General features: G+C 36.0%; 1 protein-coding gene across 1 annotated transcript in view; it reads right to left on the bottom strand.

The window, feature by feature from the left end:
• Positions 1-3030: 3030 nt before the first annotated feature.
• The window catches only part of LOC140140658 (PAX3- and PAX7-binding protein 1-like), a 34576-nt gene continuing 21779 nt past the window's right edge, over positions 3031-15827 (bottom strand). Inside the window, 2 exon segments of the mRNA XM_072162414.1 lie at positions 3031-7368; positions 9345-9505. Coding sequence (XP_072018515.1) covers positions 7251-7368; positions 9345-9505 — 279 coding nt within the window. The 3' untranslated portion in view covers positions 3031-7250.

The raw sequence follows: 15827 nt of genomic DNA, 5'->3' as shown, positions 1-15827 counted from the left end.
ATATTTGCATTCGACATTACAAAAGCGGCGACTAAGTTGTTATAAACAAAATCCATGTCCTTAATCCCATGTACCAGAATCAATGGAAGGCTATTATATATATATGACTTCCAATATAAGCTAATGACTTTTACTGAAGCAATTTTTACTGGAAATTAAAATTAAACAAGAGAGTGTGTGGGGGGATGTAAGGGCAGGGAGAAAGGGAAACAGATGGGAGAGAGCATTGGAAGGGAAGGGGGAGGAGAGCTTGAGATAGAGGAGATCGAATGATGTATTCTTAAAGTGTATGTGGCTGGGAGGAAAAGTCGACGATCAATTGAAAATTTTGACCTTTCATATTGAAGATATGGATTTTTCCCAAAAAGGCCTAATTTTTGGTGTTTTGGGAAAAAATCCATATCTTCAATAATGAAAGATTAAAATGTTCAATTGATCGTCGGCTTTTCATCCCACCTACATACACTTTAAGTATAATTCATCAGATTTATAAAGTTTACTTCGAGTTCTGTTATATATCAAAAATATCAATTTTTAATCATTTGCCATAAAATGTGTATTACATTGCAAATGTCAAAAAATCAAAATTATTTGATATCAGAAAAGGACATTCTTCGTATTCAGAATGCAATTCAATATGTCTGATGTGCTCTAATGTCCCACAATAAATACTGTCCAAACCCCACCCCTTAAGGGATGTATGCTGATCTGAAGGAAAAAGCCTGAAAAGTGTGTGAATCTGGGCCAAAAGCCTCCAAAACGGGCTGAAAATAAAGAAAAGTGCAGGAATTAGGACTTCATGAAAGCAGGAATTCCTGCAAAAATCCCTGAAACTCCCCCAACCTTTAGCTAAAAGGAAATTGGCACAAAATGTTTAAAATCAAGGTTGTGGCAAGTGTGGCAGGAAAATGCACAAATCTTGTGTGGTATAGGAAATACTGTTTGCCATCAAGTGTGCAGATCTGTCATTGTTTTTTTCATGTCTGATAAATCATAAAATAAAGAAAAATAAACTAATCACCATAGAATTTAAATTTTGCCAAATATTCATTGATGAATACTTTTTTCATCAAATATTTGCTAAAAGACAACGGCTTGAAACATTGAATAATGAATACTTCTTAAAAATATTTGATATCAAATTCAAATAAAAATAAACCAAACTGGGAGATAGCAAATCAATCGCTCCTGGAAGTTGTACATTAATTATTGATGGCATATTTAATATTGTTGCATAAGTAGTCACTGACAATCCAATAAATTTGTATGAGATACAACTTCCTCAGGGGGCAACTTGGGAATTATGTAACTAATAGGTTGCAGAAATTGAGACCACACGCCCCTCGGAAAAGTATTTTCAGGTGGAATCTGGAGTAAAGAATAGATGTCGATGTATTGTAAATTCAACGCTTCCTGGATCCTTTTTTCAGGGCTCCTATCCCTCGGAACCACCAGGCTGGGTACACACCTGTGCATTTGTCGGAAAAGTAAAAACTATTGTTCAATAGAAGCAACAAAAAACACCCATGTTCTACGGGCGGAGGGACCTTTCAAGTAGGGTTGAGTGGTCAGGCAGGTTTTTTTTATTAGCAAAATAACTCTAAAAATCACCAAAATCTATAGGCCTAAATAAATAACATTTTTTTTCAGTCAAAATAAATGTTCTTTTTGCCCCAACCAGCTGAATTTACATGCATAACAATTTAAAAAAACCCAGAAAATCTGGGTCATTCAGGCCCATTAGCCTTTTTGAGATATGGCGGACAAAATAGGATGGCGCTGCACGAAGTGGGTAAAGTCTTTTGAATTTGCCGGGTTTTACCCAGATTGAAGACTGCCCTCCTTTTGTGTACACCATACTTTGAAAATGCTAATAGAACTTTTTTTTAAATATTTATAATAATAATAGTAGGGATGCCCACTGTCCATACAGTTTCCACTAGAACGATTTTTCATTTACTGTGTGCGTGCACTCACACACGTATTGTCTATGGAGAAACTGATCGATACAAGAAATCCCAGGCCTGTTAAATGGCGTACATACTTGTTTTTGATCCAAATGTAGGCCTATATCAGGGTGTTTCAAGAAATTCATAAAAAAAAAAAAAAAACATTAACCAAACTTTTTCCTGATTGGTCAGTAAATAGAGAGGACCTTCCTCCATGCAGAGATCAACTTTTTTTTATGAAAAATTTAATGAGATGAGAACTACAACAGGTTGAAGTGACACCATTCCGTGCATCAGGTGTTCAAACGCACGCAATTATTTCCGAATTTGGAGTGAATCAGACAAGCAAACTTACATAGTCATAAAATGTAACTATTTTTGAAGACAAAATGTACAGGATGTTAAGAAATTTAAGAATGTGTATTGCTCAATGTATTAAAGATAACCTTTGAGTTGGAGCAAATTTCTCAAAATTGGTAGTGATTAATATTACCAAACTTATGTCATGATGAAATATAATAATTTTTGAAGATAAAATGTGCTGACCGTAAAAGATTGAACAATGTTTAAGACTACCGCCATTCATTTGAAATAATGCACTTATTGTTCATCTCCTCTATGGAGATATTTTCCATGGCGACCATCTATGATCATGCTTGCGGTTTCACCAAACAAACCATGGGTTTTGAGGTCTTATATTTTTTGTTGTATGTCAACAAAATCGATTAAATTTTCAGGATGATCTTATTTTCATGTTGTTATAAGCAAATATAATGTTCCAGATAAAGCTAGTTAATAAATACATTAAGAAAAAGTACCTTAAAATTGCACTTTCTGTTAGTAATCCTTTTTGGACTTTAACTTTTTAACATGTTCTAGCAGCCCTATATAAAACCGTAACACTCAAAAGGCCATATCTCTGGAATGAAACGTCCGATTAAGATTATTTAAACGCCAAAACGTTTCTTTCATCAATTCCAAGCCAATAAGTTAGGTCTGAATCAATTTAAAAGTACTTCAATTTTTAGTGGACATGCCTAATAATAGAAGACTGAAAAAAAAGTATCTTACACTCTCAATATATTCTTACTGTTCAAGTAACTTATTTATTCAAAATCTGTACAAAGTACATACATAGTATATAATTATATTCCACGTAGATAAAAAAGGTTTTCTTCACAATTAGCCCTTCCCTCCCAAAAAAGGGTATGATTAACGAATAGGGTGCAACTTGCTAGACTTGAGTCCAGGCCTCGTTTACGGAGTTTATGGTTTATGGTTGGGGTAGGGAAGACTTGTAATAAGACTAGTCGAGTTGGACCCTATTTGGCAATCGCTCCCAAAAAAGTAAAACAATGTCATATTGGCATCACAGGTTGGAACAATTAAGGTAGGTGGGTCAAAGGTTAAATATTTGTTATTTGACATATTTTAATGCCACAAAAACACCCAAATTGTGTGATTTTGGGTGCATAAGTTCTCAAAATACACCCCAAATTTACCATTTTTCCTGACCTTAATTATTTTTTCCTCCCAAAAATTAAGGTACATAGGTCAAGTTCCACCGATACAACACTTTTTTTTTTGGTTAGCCTTAATTGTGACACTGAAAAAATTATTTAAAAACATAACATGATTTTAATAAGCTGTGATCGAGCAAAATGAGTCGAATAAATTGTACAAAATTAGGTGGTTTTTTTCATTGACCAATTACTGAGTGCCACACCTAAAAATCCCATTAAAAATTGGCCTTGTGGTTCTGGAGATCTATCTGTATGTGATGCAATCAAGCAAAATCAGTCGGAACTCTGCAATCCTAGTGAGATATATGGGCCAAATAATTAGACTTCTCCGTAGTCACCACTTGCCCATTTTGCATACTCTGGCTATTACATTTAAGCATAAAATGCTGACTTGTATTAATTTGTGTGCAATTGGTAGATTTTCACATCTGATATTTTCAGTCACTGTACTCCCTCTGTTTGTTAGCTTCCCAAGTGGACTACTTACTTGCAGTTATGATTCTTAACACGGGACTCTATGGAGAGTTAGGCCAATTTCTGGCTTAACTAAAATTGGCCATGATGCAATGCATCTTTAAATGCATCTGGCTTGTGATTGGTCGCCCAGATCTCGCTATGGTTTAAATCTTCCGGGCACGTGCTATTACCATTAAATACATCGTACACAGCAATCTATGGAATTTGCGGCACGTTTGATCCGGCGCGAAAATTAAATTCTCAGTGGTGTGTATGGACGTACATTTAGTGCGTCTTACTACCATGCTTGGTACTTGCCGTCAAATTGGATTGATAAACAAGTATGATTGACAGTGTTTTAGAGACCAAAGTCCTGGAGTAAAGTTCTGCTTAAAAGTCAAAAGTACATAGTCAGATTTTTTACTCGGGCTTTCGCGATCAATAAACTGGTAGAGTCCAAAATCAGAATTGTTCAATGTTAATAAGTAAGCAATTATAATTATGCAAGATATGTTGCATTCCATATAACTTTTATTGTCACTAATCATCTAATTATATAAACTCTTTATGACCATTTTACTATTGAACACTTTAATTCTAATAAACATCAGTATAATTTTGAGTTCAACCGAATGCGTTCATCATGATTAATAATAACATATTTTTTTTTATCAAAATTCGACTATGGCATAGTCTACCAAATAATGTGCGTAGGGTGGGAAAATCAAAATTGCCTTTTTTTGCAAAAATGAAAGGGAAAAACCTTCTTTCACATGAAAATATTTGTTGATGAAATTACGAAGAGAAAATGTTAAAAAAGTGACTTTTTTTACCCCATATGAAATTATTCCAAACCCAGCTCGGATTAAGCGTTTAAATGCCAAATTTCGTAGGCATATCTTAAACTACAGGTATCATTGCTAGATGTACATGTATTTTAGGTGTGACTCAATTAAAGTACTCCAACTTTAAACTTGATTTTCTTTGTTTCTTTGTTTATAAAGTATGTACTGGCGTTCAAATTGTAACTTTGTAAGCAAAGGTCGTACTGACATGTGATTTTCACTAATGTGGAGCTTTGAATACGCTGAAAATGAAAATGTAAGAATCCAAATATGACCTGTGCCTACTTCAGACTGATTTTGCTTTATGATCGCATCACATATAAAGAATTCAGATGCAAAAACCGTTTTTAAGAGCATAGGAGAAATGTAAGTATAGAATGGGCGATACACAAAAATATTTCTGATACCCATCTTCCAAAAACCTGTAGTTTTCACTCAAATCAAAGAATCCATAATGATCTGCAACACAATCCATGTTAAAAAAAAAGTATAGAAAATAGACTGTCACAAAAAATTGCAAGAAAATATAGAAGAAAATAATATTTGTTTAATATTGCAATTCGAACCTTTTTTGGGAGAAAAATCACGCATTTGGAAAAAAATGTGCCAATTGCACATATTTTCAAAAACTGGAGTGTGTATTTTGGCTCCCCAAAATCGTGCATTTTCCCTATGCTAGAGAAATGCAATCAAAAATTTGAACACCCTCCATCCTTAACAAAACCAGTTTCATTCATATCAACTTATCATGCTGTGACATGAATTTGTTTGATCTAATAGACTATTCCATTTTAAATCCACACTACCCCTGTGGAAGATTTTGTCCACAGGGGAGAATGAATATCAAATGGAATTAGCACATTAACTAGTCTCCTCCGCAGCCAGTTTGGTTACGCTCCCTCCACACAAACAGTCTACCAATGACCACATTTACGCCGTTTCTGATTAGCTAAGAGGGCGACAATGCAAAGAACCTGATCAGAAACGATGCATTCGGGAACTTGATTGCCAGTGGGTTGAACTCCTGGCTGAATAGATGTACGCAAGCAGCACGTGCTGGATGACATCATGGGAAAAGTGCTAGCCAATCAAAAAGAATTTGTTCGTTATCATTGGCAGACTGATTGTGTGGAGGGAGCAGAACCAAACTGGCTGCTCTGGAGACTACACATTAACCAACTCTCTTGCTCATCCTCTAGCTCTCTCTCTCTCTATGGAAGATTCAAGTTAAAATCTTTTTCAGAGGGTCTATGAAATTCAAACAGAACTGCCTGATGTGTTCATTCTATTTGAAATTTATACTCCCCCTGTGGAAGATATTTCCAAAATCTTCTACACGGGTAGTGTGGAAGAGTCAAATTAAAATCTTGGGTGTATGAAATTCAAATGGAACTTGTTCATTTCATTTGAAATTCATACTCCCCTTGTGGAAGATATAAAATCTTCTACATGGGTAGTGTGGAGCCAAATCAGTTTGATGTCACAGATGAAATTAAGATACATGCCAAAATGGCAAGAAAAAGTAGTAAACATGCAAATATTTGTCACAAAAATGATCATCATTCTGCATTAAATTGGACATGCTAGGCCCATGAGGTGTTAAAACATAAGTTCATCCAATAAGAAAAGTACTCAAATGTCACAATTTTTGACACAATTTGATGAATGAATGAAATTAAGTCATATTTATGTTGTTTGTGATATTTATGTTCTTCAATTGTGCAACGTTAGGCTGGTTCCAACCACTCAAGACAAATATCGATTCAAAAGGTTGATTGAACAAAGTGTCTTCCAATAAGTGGATCCTGGGTTACTCTTAGTTTGACCGAAATTACCGTCATTGCATATCCTGGAACAACCCTTACCATTCTTCAGACAGGAGCGCGTACAGTACGCTCTGCTGATCATGTTTGTGAGGTGCAAACTGATGTGCTGCTCGCACCCTGCATATTGTATTGAGGAAAAGAATATCGGGAATCTACATATTCCAATTCCAATCTAGGGCACTGCTCTTCCATTAAGTGCAAAGTTACTGGTTCCGTAATGTTCTACTGACGGCCAACTGGCCACAACTGTAGCTGCCATGTTTCCAATTCAATATAGCTGACAAAGCTGATGAATAACTCTACAGTGGCCCATGACTGAGCACTGTTCTAGCTTCCATAGTGCAAAGCTACTGATTCTGAGCTGCTCTACTAACAGCCAAGGCCATCCAACTCTAATTGCCATGTTTCCAATTCAATATACCTAGACAATACCTTTATGGCCATCATGACTGAACACAGCTCTTCCATTAAGTGCAAAGTTAGTAGTTCTCAGCTGTGACGGCCAGCCGGCCGGCCACTCAACTGTATTATGTAATTGCCATGTTTCCAATTCGATATAGCTAAAACAAGCCGATGAATATCTCTATGGAGGTTATGCCTGAGTTACTGGTTCTGAGCTGTGATGGCCACCTGGCTACTCAACTGTAATTGTCATGTTTTGTGTATCATCTCCTTCATATCTTTGAGACTGATATCCTGAGACAGACTGAGTGCATGGTCCATGGCATGCAGGTTCACTAACATTTTGGTGATGGATTTTATGCCCATTCTGAAAGAATAAAGAAAAGAATAATGTGTTAACACAAACTACTGTACTGATTTCATTTGAGGGAAGAGAGTGCAGTATATAGTGTTATGCATGGAGTCTTTAGCTAGATGCTTCCACTGGAGCTCTAAATAATAGGGACATGTCTCAACTCTACAGAACTGGAGCAAAATGCAACTGGGTGGGAGTAATATTAAGAACCATAGTATGTTTTTCCTCAGGTTCTGAAGCACCAAACAAACCAAATAAACTACTGTACTGATTTCATTTGAGGGAAGAGAGTGCAGTATATAGTGTTATGCATTGAGTCTTTAGCTAGATGCTTCCACTGGAGCTCTAAATAATAGGGACATGTCTTAACTCTACAGAACTGGAGCAAAATGCAACTGGGTAGGAGTAATATTAAGAACCATAGTATGTTTTTCCTCAGGTTCTGAAGCACCAAACAAACATAAGTGGACTATCATCAGTGAATAATCCCATCCCTACACTGAGAAACCTAATTTAAAAGAATTACGACATGCACTCAAAGATGCTACAACAATTGCAAATTTATTTGAACTTATCAAGATCCAGATTCCATTATTGAGCTATTTCAGTTGAAATCCATTTCAAATGGAGTCACCCATTCAAGTTATTTGAAATTAACACTCCCTGTGTGGGAGCTTACAGTAATGTCTTCCATATAAGGGGGGGGGGGGGTAAGGATTTCAATTTGAATAGCTCATTAGCATGGCTGAACTCTTAGCAGCTATCAGCAGCCCATGTTCTTAATTCCCCTACAAATTTTAACACAATAGCATTCAAGTACCGCAAGTTAAAGCCACCCAAGATACCGTAAAGATTCGTCTAATGGCGCATGAGCTATCTTGATGTAACTGGATTTTTAGGCACATACCTGGACTTATAGGCACAAACTAAAAGTTCCCTCCTGTAAAAATCCCACTAGCAAATAAGGGCACAGACCCTTAATTCTTGTCGAGATTTTCCAAGGGAGCTCTCTATTTTGTATGTGAACTTTACCCTAAGGCAAGGAGCCCATGTGTGCCATAAAGCGAATCTTTGCGGTAGTATGTGGGTAAATCCATATGAAATCAAGGAGGCGCCCCACCTGACCCCCTCAGATTTGCTTATATTTTAGTCATATGTTGTACCTGTAAAAATATTAAAAACCTGCAAATTTGAGGTCTGTAGCTCTTACGGATTTTCTGTGGCAGCCATTTAAAGTTGGAGTAGGGGGTCTAAATTTGGACCCAAAAGTTACCCTTTAAATAAATTTCATCTTTGGGAGTATGTGCCTTCTTTATAAAAAGAGAGAGGGGTCTGAAACTTTGTATACACACTAACTGCATGCCCAATTTGTCCAAAAATAAAAAATAAAAAAATTCTGTAATTGCGCGTTGTGTCACTGGTCATTAAATATACAAGAAAAAATGCAATGTTTTGTAAACTGGCAAGTTTAGCCCCCCTAAATTCACATTTTTTGTCAGATTAATTATTTTTTGTTATCACTGATGCTATATATAGGATAAATACAATGCATATACGTCAACAATGTGATTCTCTGTGTAAATTTAGCGGGACAAATTTAGGTCCTAGTCTGATTGCCACTGTACACAAATTTGAGGATGGACTTCAATCTCCAGTAGATCTTTTCACTGATCAAATTATATTTACTACAGCTAGTCAGAGAAGATATTAAACTTTCCATAATGCATTTCTCCTATTTCTGTACTGATTTGCTATCTAGTGCAACATGGGGTCAATCAATAGTGATGAAATGTACCTCAATGAACAGAGCACATCCAACTAGTTCTTGAAAAATATGTTCATTTCCATGTTAAGCCAGTCTATTCTCAAAATGAAAACAAAGGGAACCTGTACAGAGTAAAGGGATTGTCATTTGATGAAATGGGTGATGTATCATGTTGCAAAGGATTCTGGGAAGGGTAAGATGTCTCTGAGAGCTAGTTACTTACTTAGCTCTTCTCCTATCCAGATCTGCAGTTGATGATTTCAGTACAACTTGATTGAGTGTGGTTGCAGCATGTACAAGATATCTACAGAATGGTTCTAGTTGTCTGATGGTGGAATCCCCTTCTAAGTCTTTGAACCAGCCAGTCGGGAAAGTTGACACAATCTACAAAAAATCAAAATATTCAAGATAATTACTGCTTGAAACATTTAACATTGGGCTATTCCAGATGTATTCCGCACCCCCCCCCACCCCCTATGGAAGACACTTCCGAATTCGGGCTAAATTGACAGCCGAATTCACATGTCAGGAAAACCCCATGGAAGACCCTGCGAATTGTGGTAATATGGCCAGCCGGAATTCAAGTAAATGTAAATGTCTTCCATAGGGTTCCAGCTGGAATTAGAACATTTTTTCAGTTTCCAGCCAGAATTCAAGTAAATTGTAAATGGCCCATTTCACGGTTAGGCGCCACTTTTTGATTTTCAACGTATCTGGCCTGGTGTGTAAAAAATAATGGGGTTACAGAATTGACTGTTGGTGATTTTTCATTGTCTCTGTATAGCCTACCTCCACTAGCTTAATCGGCCTTTCTGCTTTTATCTTTCCGGGCGCACAGGGGAAAAAAAAAAAAAAAAACCACATTTTACTAGCAACCTAAAACAGACATTTATTTTCCAATGCTGCCACTTTTAACTATGTTGAGCCTACCAGCTGCTTTTGTTGTTTTTATGTAATGAACAAGTTGCACTATACAGCCATACATGAACAAAGTATTAGTTGTCAGTTAAACTAGCATGAGAACCATTTAAATTTCTGAATTCGGATGTGACATTTTCCGTTCACATCTATGTACCTTATTCAATGTGGAATAGATCGACTAATACTTTACATGAATGGCAAACTAGTGTGTTTTAGTAAAGTTCAGAGTCTTGTTACTATTTGTTGAACAAATTACACTTGTTGCTCTTAATACGTAGATACAGCGATATTTTGAATTTTTGCCAACAAATTCCGTTCACAATTTTGTCACATCCGATTAATTTTCCAAATAGTATAATTTATTAACAAATAAGTGGCAGAATTTGTTCTCCTTAATTTTAAAAATCTCCTGCTATGAGCTATCTAATGACACCATTTAATGAAAACTCCTTCATCAACTTAGCTTGCAGATGTCATTTCAAAGTTTCCGTTCACATGTGTCACATCCATGGTACCTGACTACCTGTCACATCCAAAATAGTTTCTTCAAAGAACTAAGACAGGAATGGGACTAGGATGCCAGTTTGAAGTTATTTCATTACAAGTTTGTGGGGGATCAAAAGGCACAATAAGTTTTTAATTCAGCATGCCTTCTTTAATTGTGACAGGAGATTCAAAAAGCTTCAATTTCCGCTCACATGTCACATCCTCAAAATTAGTAGTTTTAGGCCAAAATACTTAAACAACATGATATTTGACTTTCTAAAATACGTTTATTATTTCATACATGTCACATATGATTATTTCATGGCTTTGTTGTTGTCTTTTAGGGGACAGTTTTGTATACAATTTACAGAAGCGGATGTGACATTTTCAATTGTGAACGGAATATTTCAGTATTATAAACATTTTGCTTGGCAAAAATATAAAGGGTCAGGAAAAACATTTTAGCATTGCTCAATTCAATAGTATCTTTAAAAATATATGTGTTAGAAGTGCTTTAAAGCTTATATTTTGACAAGCAAACTGTTTATAATAATGAAATATTCTGTTCACAATTAAAAATGTCACATCCACCTCTATAAATTGTAAACAATGTTTTAAAATGAACACTAACACAGGTTAATATGTTTCAATATATCCCATTTAATTTACTGAGTGTGTGAAAACTCTTTGAATCATTATTTTCTGAAACATACTCTGCTTTACAATGTGTGGTTTCCGTTCACATTGACATCAGTCACATCCAAAATTGCACAAACATAAGAATCTTGAATTTGACCTGTGCTTTCAAACTGGCTGATATTATTTGTGAACATTACCCATATTATGACCATCAAAGCTGTGAAATATCAGAGTCATTCATTGATTATTAAAATTGTTGAGTAAACCTATTCATGTCAATTTCCCTTTTTTACCACAAAAATTACATGTAAGTGCCATAAATTTGTCATTACACAACAAAATTTGCCCAAATTTGGTCAGAAGAGAGCCTATGACATACTTGTTTATTTTAAATATCTATTATATATGTATTGACAGTAAAAGTATAAATATTCACTACTCAATATTTATCAAATTTGTTAAAAAATTACATAACATGAGATAATAAATTATAATTTTCTTCAAGAAGTAGAGGGATTTCAGCTGGGAACTGTTATTTTTATGAACATCTGGTCTTATGTGGAAAAGAAAACCCCAATTAAATGAAATTTAATCCATTTTGAAAATTTCAAGTTTTTTTCACCAAAAGTGGCGCCTAACCGTGAAATGGGCCAAATGTCATTCATAGGTTAATCGAGATGGCGACCATAAGTAAAGATCCTGCCGGAATTGGAGCATTTTTGACCATTTTCCAGCCGGAATATTAAGAAATATGAATGTCTTCCATAGGCACATCATGGCCTTTCACAATCCCCACTCTTGTTTTTTTGTTAATTTTAGCAGCCAGAATTTCACCTAATCTCAATGTCTTCCATACCCTCCAGCCGAATCTGTGTTAAAATGACTGCTGGAATTCTAGACACATCTCAATTCCAGCTGGAATTGTATTAGAGAATAAACGATAGGAATTTTTATTTTGCCTATCCTCTACCGTGTGATACACGACATGCAGGTCCAATATTTTGAGTAGTGGATGCCGGCGCAGCAGGTATCCACTACGATAAAAATATTGGACCTGCCTGTCGTCTATCATAGGTAGGGGATAGGCAAAATAAATATTCCTATCGTTTATTCTCATTCTTAGTCAGTTAAATATTATCTTAATAACTGTAAACTATTTTTTAAAGCAAAAATTAAGTTACCGTCATAAAAACTCCCCTTTTTTTAAACTTTTTTAAACTTGTTTACAACTTCACATCTTTTTTATGCAGACACTGCTAGCGCCAGCGTGCAGTATTCCGCACTGCGTCTCACGCATACAACGCGATACATACGCCAAGCACCTCTATGAGCGTGTTACGCATTATCAACACTCATGATGACGTGGGGTCGTCTACAGCCTGATAGACGACACCCAAAATCATGCGATTGTCCAATCAGATTATGTGTCTACTAATAGACCACTCCCACTGACTAAGAATTTTTTTTAAATGTCTTCCATAGGGGGGGGGGGGGGGCGGAATACATCTGGAATAGCACATTGCTCATAGTATCATAGTAGACATACTATTCACTAATTATGGGATAGGTTTTCAGTAAGTTTTTAGTGGGTTCGCTGTCCCACGGCGAACCCGCTAGAAACTAAATGCTATTCACTATTATACCAGACATTCTTTGGTTTTTTATGCCCTTGTACATTGTATAAGAAAAAAGTAAAATAATGAAATTGTTTTTTAAAAGTCAATTGATCAATTAATTTAGCACAGCTCAAACAGTAACATTGAATGCAAATGCATAAATCCAGTTTTTACACAATAATCCTCATAGGCTATCTTAATCTAATTGTCGTCTCAAAGCCCTTCACAAGTTGAAAACCTAATGCGGAATGCTTTTTTTTTAAAGTTTTTTTTTACTTCATTTTATTTTTTTTATCTGTAGGACAAGCTTTTTGCCAAGAATAGACCACCTTTTCATCTGTCAAGGTTTCCTTGTGGTCAAGATGAAGAATTTTATTATGATTTACAATTTAGGCTATTTTAACATCTGACGATGTCAGACGAGATATTTTTATGTGTTGATTTGGCGCAGGGGCTTCTACTTATGCATGCGGGGTCTTTAAGACGAACTTTTATATAAAGATGGCCTTATTAGTAATTGATACTAAGGTACGAGAGCGTCATGTGAGAACATCACACCTGTGCGCCGTAAGAGGGTGTCTGGTAACTTTTCAAAATGAAGCCCCAATTGAAGCCATTTTTACCATATTATTGGTTATTGTAATACCAAAATGTAGATTTTATTGAAATCGGCAAAGCTGGAATGTTGCCGCCGACGCTTAAGGGCGTACTACACCCATATATTGGTTTGATTGGTCTAAAAAAATATTTTTTCATTTATAGCTAGGCGATATATGCACGGATCATGTGAAATTAAAAAAATTATGAAAAAACATCGTTTTTCACCTATTTGTCTTAAAAGTTGATTGGTTGATAAGGACGCTTATTCATCCCTTTTTAAGGGATTTTTTATTTAGCGAGAGTACGTAGTCAATCTTCATAGGGATGGCGATACCAGCTTTTGGTACCCATTGTCGAACTAGAGCAGTCAGGGGGTTTGGGTCGAATTTGTAGAAAAAATAAAACAAAATGAAAAAAAAATGGTCATGGAGCGCGCTTATTGCGACGCGGGGGTTGTCTGATGGGAGGTGTTCCCCCCTCAGAAAAAAAAAAAACGTGGGCAAAATGATCTAATTGAAGCGATTTGGTGGACAATTTTGGCACTATTATGCCAAGGCCTATAAACTAGTGTAAAATTTTAGTTTGGCGGCCGAAAATTTGTGAGAGCCTTTCGTGGACAAGTTTCAATTCCCTATTATCGTAGGCCTATAAATTGTTTTAAACATAAATCGGCCCGAAAGCAGAAGCGAAAATGGCCACTTGTATATCGATTACGCAGGGGAGGGTAAAATGAAGACTGAATTGAAGTGATTTGGTGGACCATTTTGGTACTAGTGTGTAAAATTTAAAATGATGGTCCATGAAACCTTCCTTGGACAAGTTTTCCCTGTAAGCCTATACCGCAAATTGGGCTTAAATTTGCAAATGTTGGAAGAAGAGCGAAAATGATCATATGTTTATCCACTACATGAGAAGGAGTCTGAGGGGATGTTCCCCCTGAGAAGTTTGACAAATTTGCAAAATGAAGGTCGAATTGAAGCCATTCGATGCATTGTTTTTACACTACTATTTGAATTTTGCTTTAAACAGAAAAAGGGCCCGAAATCAATTTGCAAAACTTGAGATTGGCAATTACTAAAGCATGCATAAATCGATGAAGTCGTTATGGAGTCCGTCTTAATTTTTGACTTTGGTGGCAAAATGTGAGGGGCCCTGCATATCGGCGGACCCGCAGTAATTTTCACGTGCTTTTAGGACGAGGACCCGCCTTCAAGCAATGCCTAGTCGCTACTTCCAATCGTCCCGACTGTGCGGTTATTTACACATGGGCCTACTCAATTACGTGCAATTTAGTTTCTCTCCTCCTTTCCTCCATTTTCTTCTCTTTTTCTCCTTTCTTCCCTTCTCTTCTCTTTATTTATTTATTGGGGGCGTCAGCCACCTGAATCAGCACTTAATTGAGTCCATGTGTAGGCCTATGTTGGGGATTGGAGGGGGTACTGAGGCCTACCACATCTAATAACGAACTTACTTACTCTTTGTGGGATTTCGAATCGCAACACAGGTAATAATAAAACCAGTAGCAAACTTCACTTTACCAACAAGATACAACAACTTTACAACTTTCTTTTTAATTAATGAAACAAAGCTTATTTTTGACTCAGAGTTTAAATTTAAGATGCTAGCGAAGTCAATAACTTTGCACATTCTTCGGGTTCCTTTGTTTCCACTCATGTTAAAAGAAGACATAAAACCTGATGATCAGCTGACTCTTTCTGTTGACAATTTAAGTTTAAAACATTATTAACACAATTTTTGTGTTGAAATTAATTGTAAAGGGTACATGCCACCAAATAGCTTTCCATAGACTTTACGTGCAAAATAGGGGTCACGTTTTTAGGCTATAAGTCGAGTTAGGCCTTACTTTGAAATATATATTTGATATCATCTTAATCAGAACAAAATTCTGCATAACATATCTGAAAATGACACCATATTTTAGGTCTACTTTTTGAGAAAAATAGCGCTATATAAAAAGGCCCGATTTTCCCGTGTTTACGTCCGACTGCTAACCGCGTTTTGACCTCGTGTGTTCATGCGCTCATCATCGTAAAAATCAGTCAAATTTTCGCGGTTTCTGTTCAAATTAGTAGAGATCACATTCACAAGTTCTAGCAAAACACGATTTGCAACATTAAAATTGTTAATATTGTACCGATTTTGCACAATTTTTATGCAAAGTTGGGACTATAGTCGTGATAAACTTTTACCGAAAACCGCTTCACACGCGGATTTAGTGGCATGCACCCTTGAAGAGGCTAAAACATTGTTTTAGGCCTTGAAAATGATTTTGTTATCTTTTTCACTACATTTTAAATTAATTGTAAGAAATTTTGGGTTATTTTCTTTCATACTTTAGACAGGGTGTCGATTTCAAGCACAAGCATGATAGCCGACAATTGCCATTTTTCGTCATTTTGATGCACATGAATGCACAATGGTTG

This window comes from Amphiura filiformis, chromosome 19, assembly GCF_039555335.1.
Source record: "Amphiura filiformis chromosome 19, Afil_fr2py, whole genome shotgun sequence".
Taxonomy (NCBI): domain Eukaryota; kingdom Metazoa; phylum Echinodermata; class Ophiuroidea; order Amphilepidida; family Amphiuridae; genus Amphiura; species Amphiura filiformis.
Note: the sequence above shows the minus strand (reverse complement) of the source record. Positions and strands in the feature narration are given on the sequence as shown.